This window comes from Phascolarctos cinereus, unplaced genomic scaffold (assembly GCF_003287225.1).
Source record: "Phascolarctos cinereus isolate Bilbo 61053 unplaced genomic scaffold, phaCin_HiC Scaffold_3;HRSCAF=262, whole genome shotgun sequence".
In the NCBI taxonomy this organism is placed as follows: Eukaryota; Metazoa; Chordata; class Mammalia; order Diprotodontia; family Phascolarctidae; genus Phascolarctos; species Phascolarctos cinereus.
In genome coordinates, this window is record NW_027555736.1 from 95,822,290 (window position 1) to 95,836,796 (window position 14,507).

General features: G+C 37.8%; 2 protein-coding genes across 13 annotated transcripts in view; both read left to right on the plus strand.

The window, feature by feature from the left end:
• Window positions 1-3,507, plus strand: part of LOC144456282 (actin-binding LIM protein 1-like) — a 242,463-nt gene extending 238,956 nt beyond the window's left edge. For both annotated transcript variants that reach the window (XM_078151044.1, XM_078151043.1), the window contains exon 3: window positions 3,294-3,507. In XM_078151044.1, coding sequence (XP_078007170.1) covers window positions 3,294-3,481 — 188 coding nt within the window. In that variant the 3' untranslated portion in view covers window positions 3,482-3,507. The remainder of the gene's footprint in view (window positions 1-3,293) is intronic.
• A 5,713-nt stretch (window positions 3,508-9,220) lies between these two features.
• Window positions 9,221-14,507, plus strand: part of ABLIM1 (actin binding LIM protein 1) — a 147,291-nt gene continuing 142,004 nt past the window's right edge. For 7 of the 11 annotated variants that reach the window (XR_013485251.1, XR_013485253.1, XR_013485257.1 and 4 more), the window contains exon 1: window positions 9,221-9,362. Coding sequence is in view for 1 of the 11 variants with exons in the window: in XM_020988129.2 (XP_020843788.2) it covers window positions 9,236-9,362 (127 nt within the window). In the remaining 10 variants the exon portion in view is untranslated. The remainder of the gene's footprint in view (window positions 9,363-14,507) is intronic. The other 4 variants (XR_013485250.1, XR_013485252.1, XR_013485255.1 and 1 more) reach the window with 3 other exon arrangements.

Consider the following 14,507-nt stretch of genomic DNA (forward strand, 5'->3'; position numbering starts at 1 on the left):
TTATGGGAGGTTGAAATGACAAGATTTGACAACTGATTAGATAGATATTTGAGGCGGTGGATACAATGTAAAAATAGAAGATTACACTGAGCCCAGCATATTTAAGAATAAATAATAGGATGGGGTGGGACTGGAGAGAAATGAAGAATAGGGAGTAGATTGTCATGGTGGAAAGAAAAGAAAGAGTTGCTTTGTCAATTTTTGAAATAACTATTTTATTAGGTAAGGTAATCAGAGTTTTCTTTTCACAGATGATGTCAGCTCTGGCCTTTGAGGTGTTCCATTTGATCCCGTCTGTCCTCAGGTTACTTTGGCTGAGGTTTCAGAAAAGCTGCTTCCAGTTTTGCTATGTTTTCAGAAAAAGATTGGCAGCAAGCTTGTTCTTCAAGTTTACCAGTTGAATTTAGTATAAAAAGTTTATTTTTATTATTTATTTTTTTAAATAAAATAAAGTAAAATTTTATTACTTTATAATAATAATAATTATTATTATTATTACTAATTAAGAGAGACCTCCAACTGAGGATATAGGCGTCATGATCATTAAGAAGGTCCTTTATTCAACAGTTGTTATGTAGATTCATTAATCATTTTGGGGAACATGTAATTGTAGAGTGTGGCAAAATACCAAAGAAATTGTAGGGAAAGCAATCTGGTGATTGGGGGGAAAAAAAACCAAACTCTGGCACCTGTATAAGACATTACCCACAACTCCTTTCCAGTACTATGAAAAAACAACATTGATTTTCTGCCATAAACCCCTAACTGATTTGCAGAATATTTTTGACTATGAAACTGAAAAGGGCAAAACTTCCAATACTCCTATTTTTTTGTCTTCCAAAGAATATTGGTAAGCTTACTCCCCTCAGCAGAGCAGTGGCAGATATTTTATAAAGGAGATTCTGGGGTAAGGGGTATGGTCATCAGAAAGTGATTAATAGTGTAAATTGAAACTATGTCAATACTCGTTTGTTGTTGATAAAGGATACTTGCAGGGTAGAAGCCTCCCTTCTGGTGGTTGATTTGCCTTCTTTATTTATAGACAAAGTTGTCATAATCTGTTCTTGTATGAACAGCTTGGCCATGTGTATGCTTTTGGCTCCCCTGGTCTGCTTGTTAGCATTGCCCCTTGGAACACAGAATTTCTTAGCCATAGAAGAGAAACTTAAGTCCAAACCTAGTGTCTGTCATGATTTGTTGTGTATGTTGGGTGATAAATAGTAGTCTTTATATTAAGAGAAACAGCTTGGTGTCAGGGAAAGGGAATCAGGAGTCAAGGGTTGAAATCCTGATTCTGACTCTTAGGTAGGTGGATGAATCATTCATTGGGTGTTTACTATGTGCTGAGATCTGGGGATACAAATGTAGACAAGCAGGCCGTAGTCTCTGGAGTCTTGAGAGAACACAACACATAAAGAGGCCCTGGAAGGAGAGCTAAAGTGGTGCATCAGTGATGGAGATGGCCTTTAAGTGTCATGGAGCCCTGGATCTAGGCAAGATAAGGCCAAAGCGGTCCTATCAGAACCCAGAGTGGTTCAAAGGATGGTATCCATTTTTTTCAGTAGGAAAGTAGGTGCAGAGGATGCCCTGAGTGGAGACAACATGGCATGAAGATGACTAAGGGAGGCCTGAATCCAAGAAAGATAAGGCTAAGACTGGCCTATCAAAGCCCAAGGTGGTTCCAAATATAGGCCAATTTTCCAGTAGGAAGGAGGTAGATATGATAACACTGGGTGGAGACAGCATGGTGTGGAGATAACTGGGAAGTACATTGGAGGCCTAGGGCTTTTATACAGGAAAGATAAGGCTAAGACTACCCTTTCAGAATCCAGAATGGTTCTAAGAGCAGAATCCAATTTTGTAATAGGGAGGAAGTAGAGACAGTGGCCAAGGTGAAGGATTCTTATTACCTGTTATCTTAAACTAGTCCCTTAAACTCTCAGAGCCTCATTTTCCTTATTTGTAAAATGGGAATTATAGTTCTTACCTCCCAAGGTTGTGCTGAAAACAGTGTAATCCTTGAAGCATTAGATGATTGTGAAATTACTATTATTAAGATAATTCCCCTCCCCTTTGTCTTAATCATAGAATGTTGGACCTGGAACAAATCCTAGAGAACATCTAAAACAACTCTATCCTTTCAGAGATAGGGGAAATGAATCCTAGAATCCTGTGGCTTTACATAGTAAGCAATATGCCAAGCTTGAGGGCTCATAATATACACTCTTTTTACATGTTCTGATGGTTACACATAAATATGGAAAAAAAAGAAAAACCTCCTCCCTCACCAATTCAAGAACTCATCACCTCTCACCTAGACTATTGTAATAGCCCCTAACTTTTCCCCCTGATTCAAGTCTCCCTATTTCTAATTCATCCTCTCCTTAGCTTCCAAAGGAATCTTCCTAAGATGCAAATCTGTCTGTGTCAGTCCCTTGCCTAAAAACCTTCTGTAGCTCCCTATTGGTCAACTACAAATTTCTCTTACTGGCTTTTCAGATCTTGCATAATCTGGCTGCAACCTAGCTTTTCAGTCTTATTTCATATTACTCTCCTTCACGTACTCTACATTTCATTTTAAGTGGCCCATCAGTTCTCCAAAATCAACCTTTACACATCCCACATCAGTACATCTTGTGACACATTGCTAATTAGTGCCCAGAGCCAGGACTAAAACTCAGGTCTTCCAACTCTCAAATCTGGAGTTGTTTCCACTGAACTATAATTGTTTGTGTCTCTCCCTGCAGCACCAAATGGTGAGATGCTCTGTCATTTTTCATTATTATGGGAAAGTATTTCAAGCATGTAAGGAAATTTGAGATTTTAAGCTGCCATGAAGCATCTTATTTTGGTGTCTAGGGAAACTGGATAATTGCCTCAGTAATATTGGCCACAGTCAAGCAGTTGTATGGGCAAGTAGTAGACATGCTTCCTGAAACATTTCTTCCAGAGACATTATTGTCCTAATTTGATTTACTCTTATCCTGTGTTCTCATCAAAGACTGTTCCATTACCTTTGTAATTAAGACACACTTCAGAGGAGTCTGAGGCTTATCCAGGAATTTTACTCGTATGAGACTTTCCATATCCCCCAAGGGAAGACAAGAAAGAGACACAGAAAAGCATAAGTAATAAATAGTTCTCTAGAAATCTCACATTCCCCTCACCTCACCGTCCTGCCCCATCCCCAAAATAGCAAATCTGAAGTCCATCAGCCTGACTTGAAGATACATTTTTTTCCCCAATGAATGAGCTTCCCTAATCAAATTGTAAACATGTTTGTATTTCTACAGTATGTGGTTGTGACCTGGCTCAAGGAGGCTTCTTCATAAAGAACGGAGAATACCTCTGCACCCTGGACTACCAGCGAATGTATGGAACTCGCTGTAACGGCTGTGGGGAATTCGTGGAGGGAGAGGTGGTGACAGCTCTCGGGAAGACCTACCATCCTAACTGCTTTGCGTGTACCATCTGCAAGTAAGTAGTAAGCTACCCACAGCAAGTCAGCAGCAGGGAAGAGCTGTGCAATATGGTAGAAACATGTCACTGGACAAATTTTCTTGTTATAACATTCTTCCTCTGCCCCCTCCCTCTGCTTCCCTTTTTCTCATCTCCCATCTATCTGTTATCTCCTTCTTTTATTCCTCTCCCTCCTCTTCCCCCTCTTACTTCCCCCTCTCTATCTCTCTTCCTGTCTTCCTCTCTCCTTTTCCCCATCTTTCTTCCTCACTTCCTCTCACTTTCCCACTCTCTGTACTTTTCTGCCTCCCTCTTCTTCTCTCTCTCTCCCTCCTTACCTCTCCCTCTTCTCCTTTCCCCTTCTATTTCTCCCCCTCTTTTCTCCCTCTTTCCCATTCCTTCTCTTCCTTTTTCTCCCTTTCTCTCTCCTCCCTTTTCCTCTCTCTCTTCCTCTTTCCCACTCTGTTTTCCCCTTTCCTTCTCTCTCTCTCCTCCTCTCCCTTTCTCCCCCTTTTTTTTCCTCTCTCCCCCTTTCCTTTCTACTCCCTCTCCCTTTCTCCATTTCCCCCTTTCCCTCTTCTTCCTCTCTCCCTTTCCCCTTCTTTTCCTCTCCCTCTCTGGTTAATTAAAAAAAAAAGATTCAGCCATTTTAAATGTAAAGTGGCTTCAGGGGGAGATTATTTTGAGTTATTATTTTGAATTATTGTGCTCATAGCATGTAGATTAAGACCCTGTGTTCTTTTTAAGCCCATATCCTAACAAGAAGGCTGACTAACAGGTGCAAGTTGCTTTCTTATTTGGCCCTAATTCAGCCATTACTAGCCTCTGTGAAGTTGGGACACATTCCTGTTTGTTCTGTTTTGTCACATACATCTCAAGAGCATTGTCTGCTATATATTTTTAATAATTGAATTAAATTTTGCTTTGTTAGATTGTAGCTAGACAATTATAAGTGCCTTGAGTTATTACAAAAGCAAAGTTCAGTCCTCACTCCTTGAGCACTGTCTTGAAAGCAAAGAGGCCTGGATTTGGATCCCAATCATTGTAAATTATGCGACCTTGGACAAGTCATTTGACCTCTCTATCACAGGATCATAAATTTTGAGCTTGAAGGGATCTTACAGGTCATGTAGTCCAACTCCCTCAATCAACTCAATCAAGCAATCAATAGTCATTTATTAAGTGTCTACTCTGTGTTAGGCATTGTCCTAGATGCTTAGGATAGGTTAGGGACTGGGTCTTCAATTTGAGAGAGAGAGAGAGATGGAGATGGAGAGATGGAGAGATGGAGATAGATGGAGCTCCTAAATGAGGAAATTCCCTCTACCATTGAAGGTTGGAATCTTCTCTGCAGTTTACCTTCTTAAAAAGTTGCCTAGAGTACTGAAGTGACTTCCCCAGGGCCACACAGGCAGCAGTGTTTTTCAGAGGGGAGATGTGGATTTAAGTCTTCCTGCCTTGGGGCCCAGTTTTATACCTCCCAGGGCAAGAGAGAACATGTTTATTCTCTCTTCTATGTAACAACCCTGTAAATTTCTGAAGCCAGCTATTCCCAAAACTTCTTTTCTTTAGGCTAAGTATCCCCAGTTCCTTCAATTACTTCTCATGGGAATGGACCTTTCTCTATCATGGCCACCTTCAATTTGTCAGTGTGACATCTCCAAAATTGAACACAGCATTATCCTATGCTACATTTCAGTGCTGTGGATATGAAGACAAAAACTAAATAAGCCCCTACCTTCAGCCTTTACTTTTTAATGCTTTCCCTTGGTAGATGAGGAAACTGAGGCTGAAAAAGGTTAAGTGACTTACCCAGAGTCACACAGGTAGAGAGTAGGTAGATAACAGGGGTTGGATTACTCACATCCCCTGATTCAGACTCAACATTCTTTCCATTCTAATACATCTCCTCTGACAGGTTCTTAGCTGACTTTTCAATGGTTCTTTGATCTCATAAAGATTGACATTACCTTTGTCAATAAAGATTATCACCTATCCATGTCTTTGCATCTTGTGTGATTTTTATCCAAGTTCTCTTATAGATCCTTATTTACTTAAGAGCTACCCAAAATGCTAGAGGCCTTCTCCTAGATAATTTTTCATTCTGTAATCACAAATACAGAACTCAATCTATCTCTTTTTCCATTAATCTTATCATATGATCAGTCTGTCCTCTTTTTGTTTATATCTCATTGATGGGTACAGAACACAGTGGGAAAATAGCCAGCCTTGGTGTCAGAAAGAATGGGTATCAAGTCCTAATTCCGGTGTATGCTAGCTTTGTGACTATACACGCAGTGCTATTTGCATCAAGCCATAGAACGTTACACAGCTTCCTGGAAGAGACATATAGATATTCAGAAGAGTTTGACCTGACCATCCACACAGAGTAAACCAACTGGATAAAGACTGTCTCTTGTCCAGATTATGACAGTCAATTTTATGGATAATTTATAGTATTAGTAGGATATCTTATTACCTGTTAGTAGGGTATATCTGAGAAAGACAGCGCAAATGAACAAGTAGGCTCAAAATTAAACAGGAAGGGGAAAGCAGATTAGATTGCCTTCAGGAAATGGCAAACCATTATTAAAGACCTCAAACTTTTCCTCAAAACAAAGGCCCATCTTTTTAAATACCAACATGTTGCTGATGGCATTGTATGGCTATGAGAAAAAGAACATAAGGTCTCCAGAGATTTTAAATTGAATATCACACAGAGCGTGAGCAGGCTGCAGGATGTAAGCAAAAGCAACTACAAAGAGGAACAGGAGTAAAAGATGTCATCAAGAAAATGTGTGATAGATAATGGATTGGTCACATTGCAAGGATGAGGGTTGCCAAGTAGATAGACAAAATCCTCCACTAGTATTATCTAGATATCAGGAGAAAGTGAGGAAGTCCTCCCCACCGTGACAGATGTATGGGAGGACATGGACAAGAGTCACAAGATGGGCAGGCATGGATGGCTTCTGCTATGTATTGTTGAAGGGGCCACACAAATCAATAAGATCACAGATCCCTTTGAGTATAGGGCATCCTCCATGACAATGAGGAGTACCTTTGGTGAGCACATATCTCCCTGTTTTATGCCTTTCTTGTGGTCAATTGTGGTGGTCTAAAAAAAATCAAAAGACATCAATAAAACTGATTTCTTTGAAAAAGTCATTATCAGTTTGGCGAATGATAAAAAATTCTTCACAAAATTTCTATACTTTTTCATCATCTGCAACAGATATTAGCACAAGCTACTGTTAATTTTCATGGTGATCTTTTGTTTATATTTATCATAAACATTGTAAAACAAAATGGCCATCTGCCCAATGAAATAATGTTTCTTACTGAATTGGGAACACATAAAACCAATTCTTCCAAATCCTTTGTTAACCTGTATGAAGAAAATTTGTGACCCCTACTATTTAATTAAAACTTCCTTTTATCTTCTGGATTTGTTTATAATTTAAAATATCAGTGTTAATATAGTTCAGAAGGTATAGCCATTGAACAAGCCTAACATTTAGAGTACCAGCAGCTAAATTATTCATTGGTTATCTAAAAATTATGCAATTCTTAGCTCTTTCTTACCCCTCTATAAAATTCTACCACCGTCAATCCAGAAGTACACACAGGTTGCACAGAACAAAAGGAATTTTTTACATAAAATGTCTTTATTTCATAGGTTGTCTTAATTGAAGACTTCCTTACCTTATAACCAATCTGCTAGTAACGAACCTTTCTAGACTTTACTAGGTCAGTCCTTGGACAGTATACTTAATATGATACCATAACCATCCTTGAAGCCTTTCTAACTTAATAGAACCTCCCAGAGCTCATGTTCTTCTACCATACCCCTCAGGAACCATGGTCACCTCCACATGAAGACGAATCATCAAACTAGGACTTTGTGAATTTAGTTTCTTATATCTAAAAATGTTTGGATTGGGCAGGATGACCCCTGATATCTCTTTTAGAATGTAAGCTCCTTGGAGTAAGAATTATTTCACTATTATTTGCATCTTCAGCACCTGCTTATTAAAAATTTTTGACTGATGGATTAATTCTATCTCTATTATTCTGTTACCCTAAGAGCTGGAGTCTTTGAAATTCCATTTGTTTAATGAATCAAGAGAATTCTTTTCATCTTAAGAACAAAATTCCACTTATGTTTCATTGATTTGCCACAGAGTATAATGATGTATTTGTAAATATAACAGAGACATGCTCATATAGACTTTGAACCTAAAAATTTAGGTTTGAGTGGGGCAGGAATATATTGAGCCTATGTTCTTCATTTATTATGTATAATAGGTATTAACTGAAAGGTGGGAGGGGTGAGGTATTAAAGAGAATGACCCTTTAACTCCTGGATGTTCTCCCTATAGGTCCCAATAGAGGTTCATTCCAGACAAGACTGGATTGATTCTATGCTTGTCTAATACAAGGATTGGACAGAGAGTGGGGCTTTTACTTATCTTAATATCTATTCTGCTTTGGTCAACTAACACTAGTGAAAACTCATCTATGGCTTGGGCTATGTTTGATTTGACAATTGCCTTGAAATTTTCCCCAATGAACAAATACATGATGGTAGCAAAGCATAAGAATAATTTTGCTACTCCAGATTTACCCCTTGGTTTATTACAATTAATTACCAGTAATAATAGTGTTTGGACAGGGGTTGAAACCAGAAGCAACTGGAAGAAAAAGAACATTTATAAAAGTAAATACTTAATGAACTTCAGCAATTCTTTGGTTTAATTGTAGCTTGTTCTAAGACTTGTGCTGATATGTTTGTCTTGCAGGTTTTAGAACTGTTTGCTAAATGGCAGTATCACACAGAGAACGATAGTACCTTTAGAAATTCACAATAATGAATTCTGTTGGTGAATTGGCCAAGTGCAACCTAGAAGTAAATAATCTGGCAGAGAAAATATATGTGGAATATTTGTTTGATAGCTATAAAAAATAGTATGTAGACTGCCACTGAATTAGGGGTTAGGAGAGAGGCAGCAGGAGGCAAGGAGAAATGCATCAGACAATTGTCATGAGATTGAGAGTTTGCAAAATGAGGCTTATAGGGCTGAAATAGTATTTTGAATTTGAATATTGGTAAAAATGAAAATTCAATGATAGCCTTCAACATTTGCTTTCTGAAAGAAGCTAAAGCTAACTTATTGAATAAATATCATCTATTAATAGTGAGTCTGATTCTTTGTGTTCCTGTGATCCCTATTTTTAAGCAAATGACATCCCAGGCACCATGAGAATTTTTCTTTAATGTTCTCTGGCATCAGAAATAACTCCTGCTTCAATGAAGGAGTTTTCTGATCTCTAATTTTCTAATGATGTCCCAGTTACCTAATAGTTAATGCTTTCATTTCTAGCATCTCTCTTGGGGAGAGGCCTTGAGTATTTAGCAAGAATTCATGGTGTTCAAAATCCCTTATTCTTGAAAGACCTGTCAGCTGAAATTTTCCTGTCACATGCTGTTCAGAGACACATTAAGACATCACTCAAGATATGAAGTTGAAGTAAAATTTTCTCTATTTTACTATTTAGATGGGCCTTTTTTGAAATGAAAGCAGCTCCTATAACCCCCTTTCTCTCCTAAATGAGGTGCCTTTAGGAATTGGATTTATTCCACTTGGCTGGCTTGATCAAGACCTCATTTAAATCATTTTGGCTGGTGTTCCTCTAAGATATTATTTTGCCCCAGAGTGCAGCAAACTGAAAGAGCAAGAGAAAAGAGTTGGATCACTGGAATAACTTGACTACAATGTCTTTCTGTTTCCAGACGCCGTTTCCACCCGGAGACCGAGTTACCTTCAATGGAAGGGACTGTCTTTGTCAACTCTGTGCTCAGCCAATGTCTTCCAGCCATCAAGAGATCTCAAGCTCCAGCAGTAAGTATTCTTACAGTTCTGTCTAGCCTTGTTCTCCATGAATGCATATAATTTTCCACAAAGTTGGCTTATGTTTTTGTTATTGAAGGGATGTTGATACAAGTCTCATTAGCAGTAAAGAGACTAGTAGTTAATTTACTTTTGAGAAACTGTATTTTGGCAATGACCAAAATAGTTCTATCTGCCTTCCTAGTTGTAAAGTGCATGACTTATTGAAGACTTTTTGTGTGATAAAATCCCTCTTGTGAAAAATATTTATTTTCAGAGGAACAAATTAAGATGAGATAGACATCAGACTGATCTATTAGAGCATGAAGATGAAAGAATTACTAAAGTCCTCCTTAGAAAAGCACCACAGTTTTAGACTTTTGAGGTTTAGATACAAGAATGCTGGAAACAGCCACAGAGAAAGCAGGCACTATTGCCATAGTAACCAATATGCAAACTTGGAAAAGTTTGGAAAGTTATATTCAACCTATTCAGTTTTCACTAAGCTGGAAAGTTTTTATTTGTTGCTCATTAAAAAGTCCATGGCTTGAACCTTGGACATTCAAACTAAATCAGTTTCATCTAAGTGAAAAGAATGGGTATACTGTCTCTTCCTTCTCTTAGGTAAAGTTTGCAAGGGTGACTTGGTCCGTTGCAAGCAGTATAGCCCTGTATCCTTAATTACAAAAAGGAGCTTATAAGAGGGTCTTGCCTCTACTCCTTCATGAGATTATCACATGTGGAATTAGAAAGTAAAATGGAACGACTATTCTCTCTTCTCTGGTTTTTTCCAATCCTTTACTCACATAAATTATTTCAGCCCTATAAGCCTCAGTTTAAAATTATGTGATAAGCTGCTTTGGTGACAAAGGAATTTTCTGTGTTTTTGATTAATAGACATAAAGTGATTTCCAATTCTCCTATTGGATCAAAGGACATATTTTATTACTTGTTAAAAATAAAAATGGTTTAACCCAAGCAACATTTGTAAGCTATTTTCCCCCATGGGGGATTGAGAAAAGGGTGAGGATATAAGGGCATCTTGGTCCTCAAACCTTTGGTGAGTGTGTGTATACAACATGATACTGTATACCAGAAAGATTATAAATATGATTAAAATGGGGATTCCTAATTTGAAAGAGCTTATGGTTTCAAAGGGAAAGTAAGACAACTAACACAAATAACCACAAAACAAAGTAGAGGGTGGTAAGTAGTTTGAGAATTAAGAGGAGAGTTATTCAAAACAATTTGTTTGACCCTTAGGAATTAACTCATAAATTGTATTTATTTTCTCCAAGTGTTCATTCTACAAAGAAGGTTGAAAATATATTGGAAATGGGATATCAAGTACTATTGAGTACCAGAGGCCTGTGTTAATCAGCTTGTACCTGAGCAGGCCACAGCCCTAGCCCAATAGGCAGAAGTTCCATCTTAGGCTTCTACCTCTCTTATCCTTCCTTCTCTTCAGTCTCCACCTTCCAAGGAGAGAAAAGGACAGATTATCACCCCCATCACCACCCCTAGGCTACTGGGGGTTTTTTCCTGAATATGTATCTTTCAGGTAAATTTACCAAAACCCATTAGAAGAATTCTTTAGTCTCCAAAAGAGAAAAGGTATTTTTAAATACTTTTTGTGTTTATTATGTGGGAATTGGTAGTTGACTGCTTTAGGAGATAAACTGCATTGAGTTTCTGACAAGGATTACTTGATTTAAGTATCATAAAAATCTTGTTACAAGTTCTAAAGCTTGCCTATCTGTGCAATCCAAAGATGTATTGCCTAGACGCTCAGTCCATAAAATTTAAACAGACACAGACCCTAAACCCTCCTGTGTTTCAAGCAAACAATCAACTAAATCCCTTTGGTGTTAAATTTAAGTCTTTTCTTTCAGTGTGTGATTTATGTGATACATGTTAGGAAATCGTGGTGGGGAGGAGGAGGTGTTTTTGAAAACGAACCTGCTACTCAAACAGCCTTGGCCTTGTGCAAGTATTGTTACTGTTGAGTCATTTCAGTCATGTCTCACTCTTCATGACCCTTTTTGGGGTTTTCTTGGCAAAGATACTGGAATGGTTCACCATGTCCTTCTCCAGCTCATTTTACAGATGAGGAAACTGAGGCAAACAGGGTTAAATGACTTACCCAGGGTCACACAGCTAGTAAGTATCTGAAGCCATATTGGAGCTCAGGAAAATAAGTCTTCCTGATTTCAGGCCCTGGGCTATATCCATTGTGCCACCTAGCTGCCTGTGCATGTGTGTATATGTATATGAGATTTTTTTTTCTTTTGCAGATAAATACATAATATTCAAACAAATACATGTAGTGAGTTCAAAATAAACATGAGCCCAGTATTTTTGACACATTTATGAAACTCAGGGCATAAAGAAAGATATGCCAAAGGAATAATTGGGGGGGATTTTTTAAATCATTCTGAACAAATTTTAATTCCTATTTAAAATAATGGTTCTTTTTAGATTGGACAAAGCTCTCCTATTGGGACTAGTGGCTTAATTTAGTGTGAAACATTTTCATTCTACTTTGATAGTGTTCAGTGAGTTCAATAAATCATTAGTTATCTAATGTCTTTTTTCTCCTTTTTTTTTTATTGGATTCTATTTTTAAAAAGAAGAAAAACAAAAAGAAAAAAGTCTTCTCTCCCAAGATCCTGTTTTATTTTACATTCTCTTGTCAGTTTCCCAGAACTACCTTATAATGGAATAGAGTCTCATGACTAGAGTGGGGGGAAGCAGAGGGGAAGAAAGAGAGGAGAAGAGGACAAACTGGGAGAAGGAATGCAGGGAGCAAATGTTTTGCTGAAATGGGAATTAATTAATGAATTCAGTAGGAAAAAAAACCTTATTTTCCCTTGAGGTTAACTGAATAAAGATGCAACATATTTATATGTTACATACATGTGTATATATGTGTATATGTATATATAGATGTCATGCATTAGGCCTCTCTTGTATATAAACTTGAGCAATTTAGACTATTGGATGTATTCATAAAAATCAGAGGGCAGAATAAATAAGTTGACACTCCTCAATTACAGAAACCTGTTATTGGTGCAGTATAATATAACCTCAGTTGAATCAAAAATAAAAGGTTATTTGCTTTCAATTAATTGGTTATTTCATAAGTCCATACTATTACCTTTTCTCCATAGTTGATGATTGCGCTTAATGGGCACAGATTGAAATAAGAATACTTTCAGTTAAGAGTCAAGAAGGTGCTGCCTAAAGTATAAAGCAGTATGGGAGTATAAAGTTATATTATCATTACTTTTTTTCCCTCTTCTTTCTCTCTGTTACTTACAATATGCAGTGACATGTTGGCCAGCTGGTTTCAGTAATGGACACAATCCCCTAAAGCTTAATTTCCTTCAGTTCTCCAAGCATTGTACAGGTAATTTGATGAGTGATTGGATTCCTATTTAGGTTAAAGACATGGATACCAATAACTTTTCTGTGGAGCAGCCAAGACTGCTGTAGTTTGGGCCTTCAAGCAACCTCTCTGTACTCTAGGAACAGGGATATTTCCAGCATGCTTTATTAGGCATTCTGAAATCTTTGAAAATACCTCACAATCTGCATTCATTTATAGTTTTGATCCTAAAAGATGCCATATGAACATAAAAGACTTAAAGAAAAACTGGAGGACATTGTGCTGAGATTGTCATTTCTTATGCCATTCAGTTTATTTTTAGGCTCCTTTGACAGTTGTAGGCTGCTGGTCTACCATGCTTTCCCCATTATAAGTATGTCTGACTAGTGGTTGATTCAGTGTGAGCTTAGTTGCTTAGTTGATCGACATGTTAGACACCCACAGATACTCACATCCAAGCCTACGTTTGTGACTTCAGGGAATAATCCTCCCCTCATCCTCCACCTCCACTATTGATAGCTGAAGCATAATTGTTGTTCAGTTTGCAATAGGAACTCCTACAAGTGTCAGGCAAAATTCTCTGCTCAGAAGAAATTTAAATTGTTTTATTTAAAGATCTTCATTCTGGTTTCTGAAGTGGGAAAATCATCAGGTAGCTCTCCAGGGGATGCAGAGACTTTCAATTAATTCCTTTTTCTATTTGATGCAGAAAAGTTTTGGTTTCTACCTCACAGCTGTTGTGAGGGAATTGCTTGTTAACCTTCACATGGTATATAAAAGTGAGTTGTTGATATCAACACTATTAATATTAGGCTTACAAGGTAATGTCATTTTACTCTTATGCTTTCCTTGTTCCAGAAAATTTGTTGGCAAGGTTAATGATGGTCATGTGTCTGAGCATTCCTCTTAATATTCACTGCCAGGTCATTTCTACAGCCTTATATTGCTTAACTCTTTCTTCTGCTTATATCTTGTCTCCTCAGTAAGATTATGACTTCTTCAACGATGGCAGTAACCATATCTTATACATCTTTGATGCTCCAAAGTAGTGGGCTTTAAATATATTGGTGGGTTTTTTTTAAATTTGTAAATGAAAGGGTTGTACTTGATGACCTTTAAAGTCTCTTCCAACTTTCAAGCTATGATTCTGTTATCCAAAGAAATGCTCAAGCCTTCAAAAATTGATCCGCTGAGATATCAGTATTCTGTGCCAATTTCTGGATTAGGGTCAAAGGGAGTTTGTATATTCTACCAAAGTATCTCCAATTTGCTAGAATTAGCAGATGTGCTTGTTAGAAATTTTAGTTCTTAAGGTAGGGAGGTATCAGAAGTCTTCTGGAGGAATCTTTCACATTTTCCAATGGAGTTCTTTTTTCATTGATTTAGAGATAGAAGAGAGCCTGGGAGGTCTTCAGGTATTCAGATTCAACTCCCTTGTTATCCTCATGAGGGAACTGAAGCCTAGAAAGGTTAAGTGACTTGCTCAACATCACACTGCTAGCTAGTAAGTAGCTGAGGTGGGATTTGAACCTAAGCATTCCTGACTTCATGTCCCTCTCTTTATCCACTACCTCTTGTTGCCTTTTTCTGTGAATTTGAGGCTTGCCCTGTCATATGGGAACACAGTCCACCTTGGCCTAGATCATGGAGATCCCCAAAGTTTGAGGTCCATAAACAACTTATACTGGATCAAGAAACTTGCAAAGTCCTCCACCTTATTGGTGAATGAGTTGAGAAGCCTGTGGGCAAGGTTATTGATTTCAGCTACT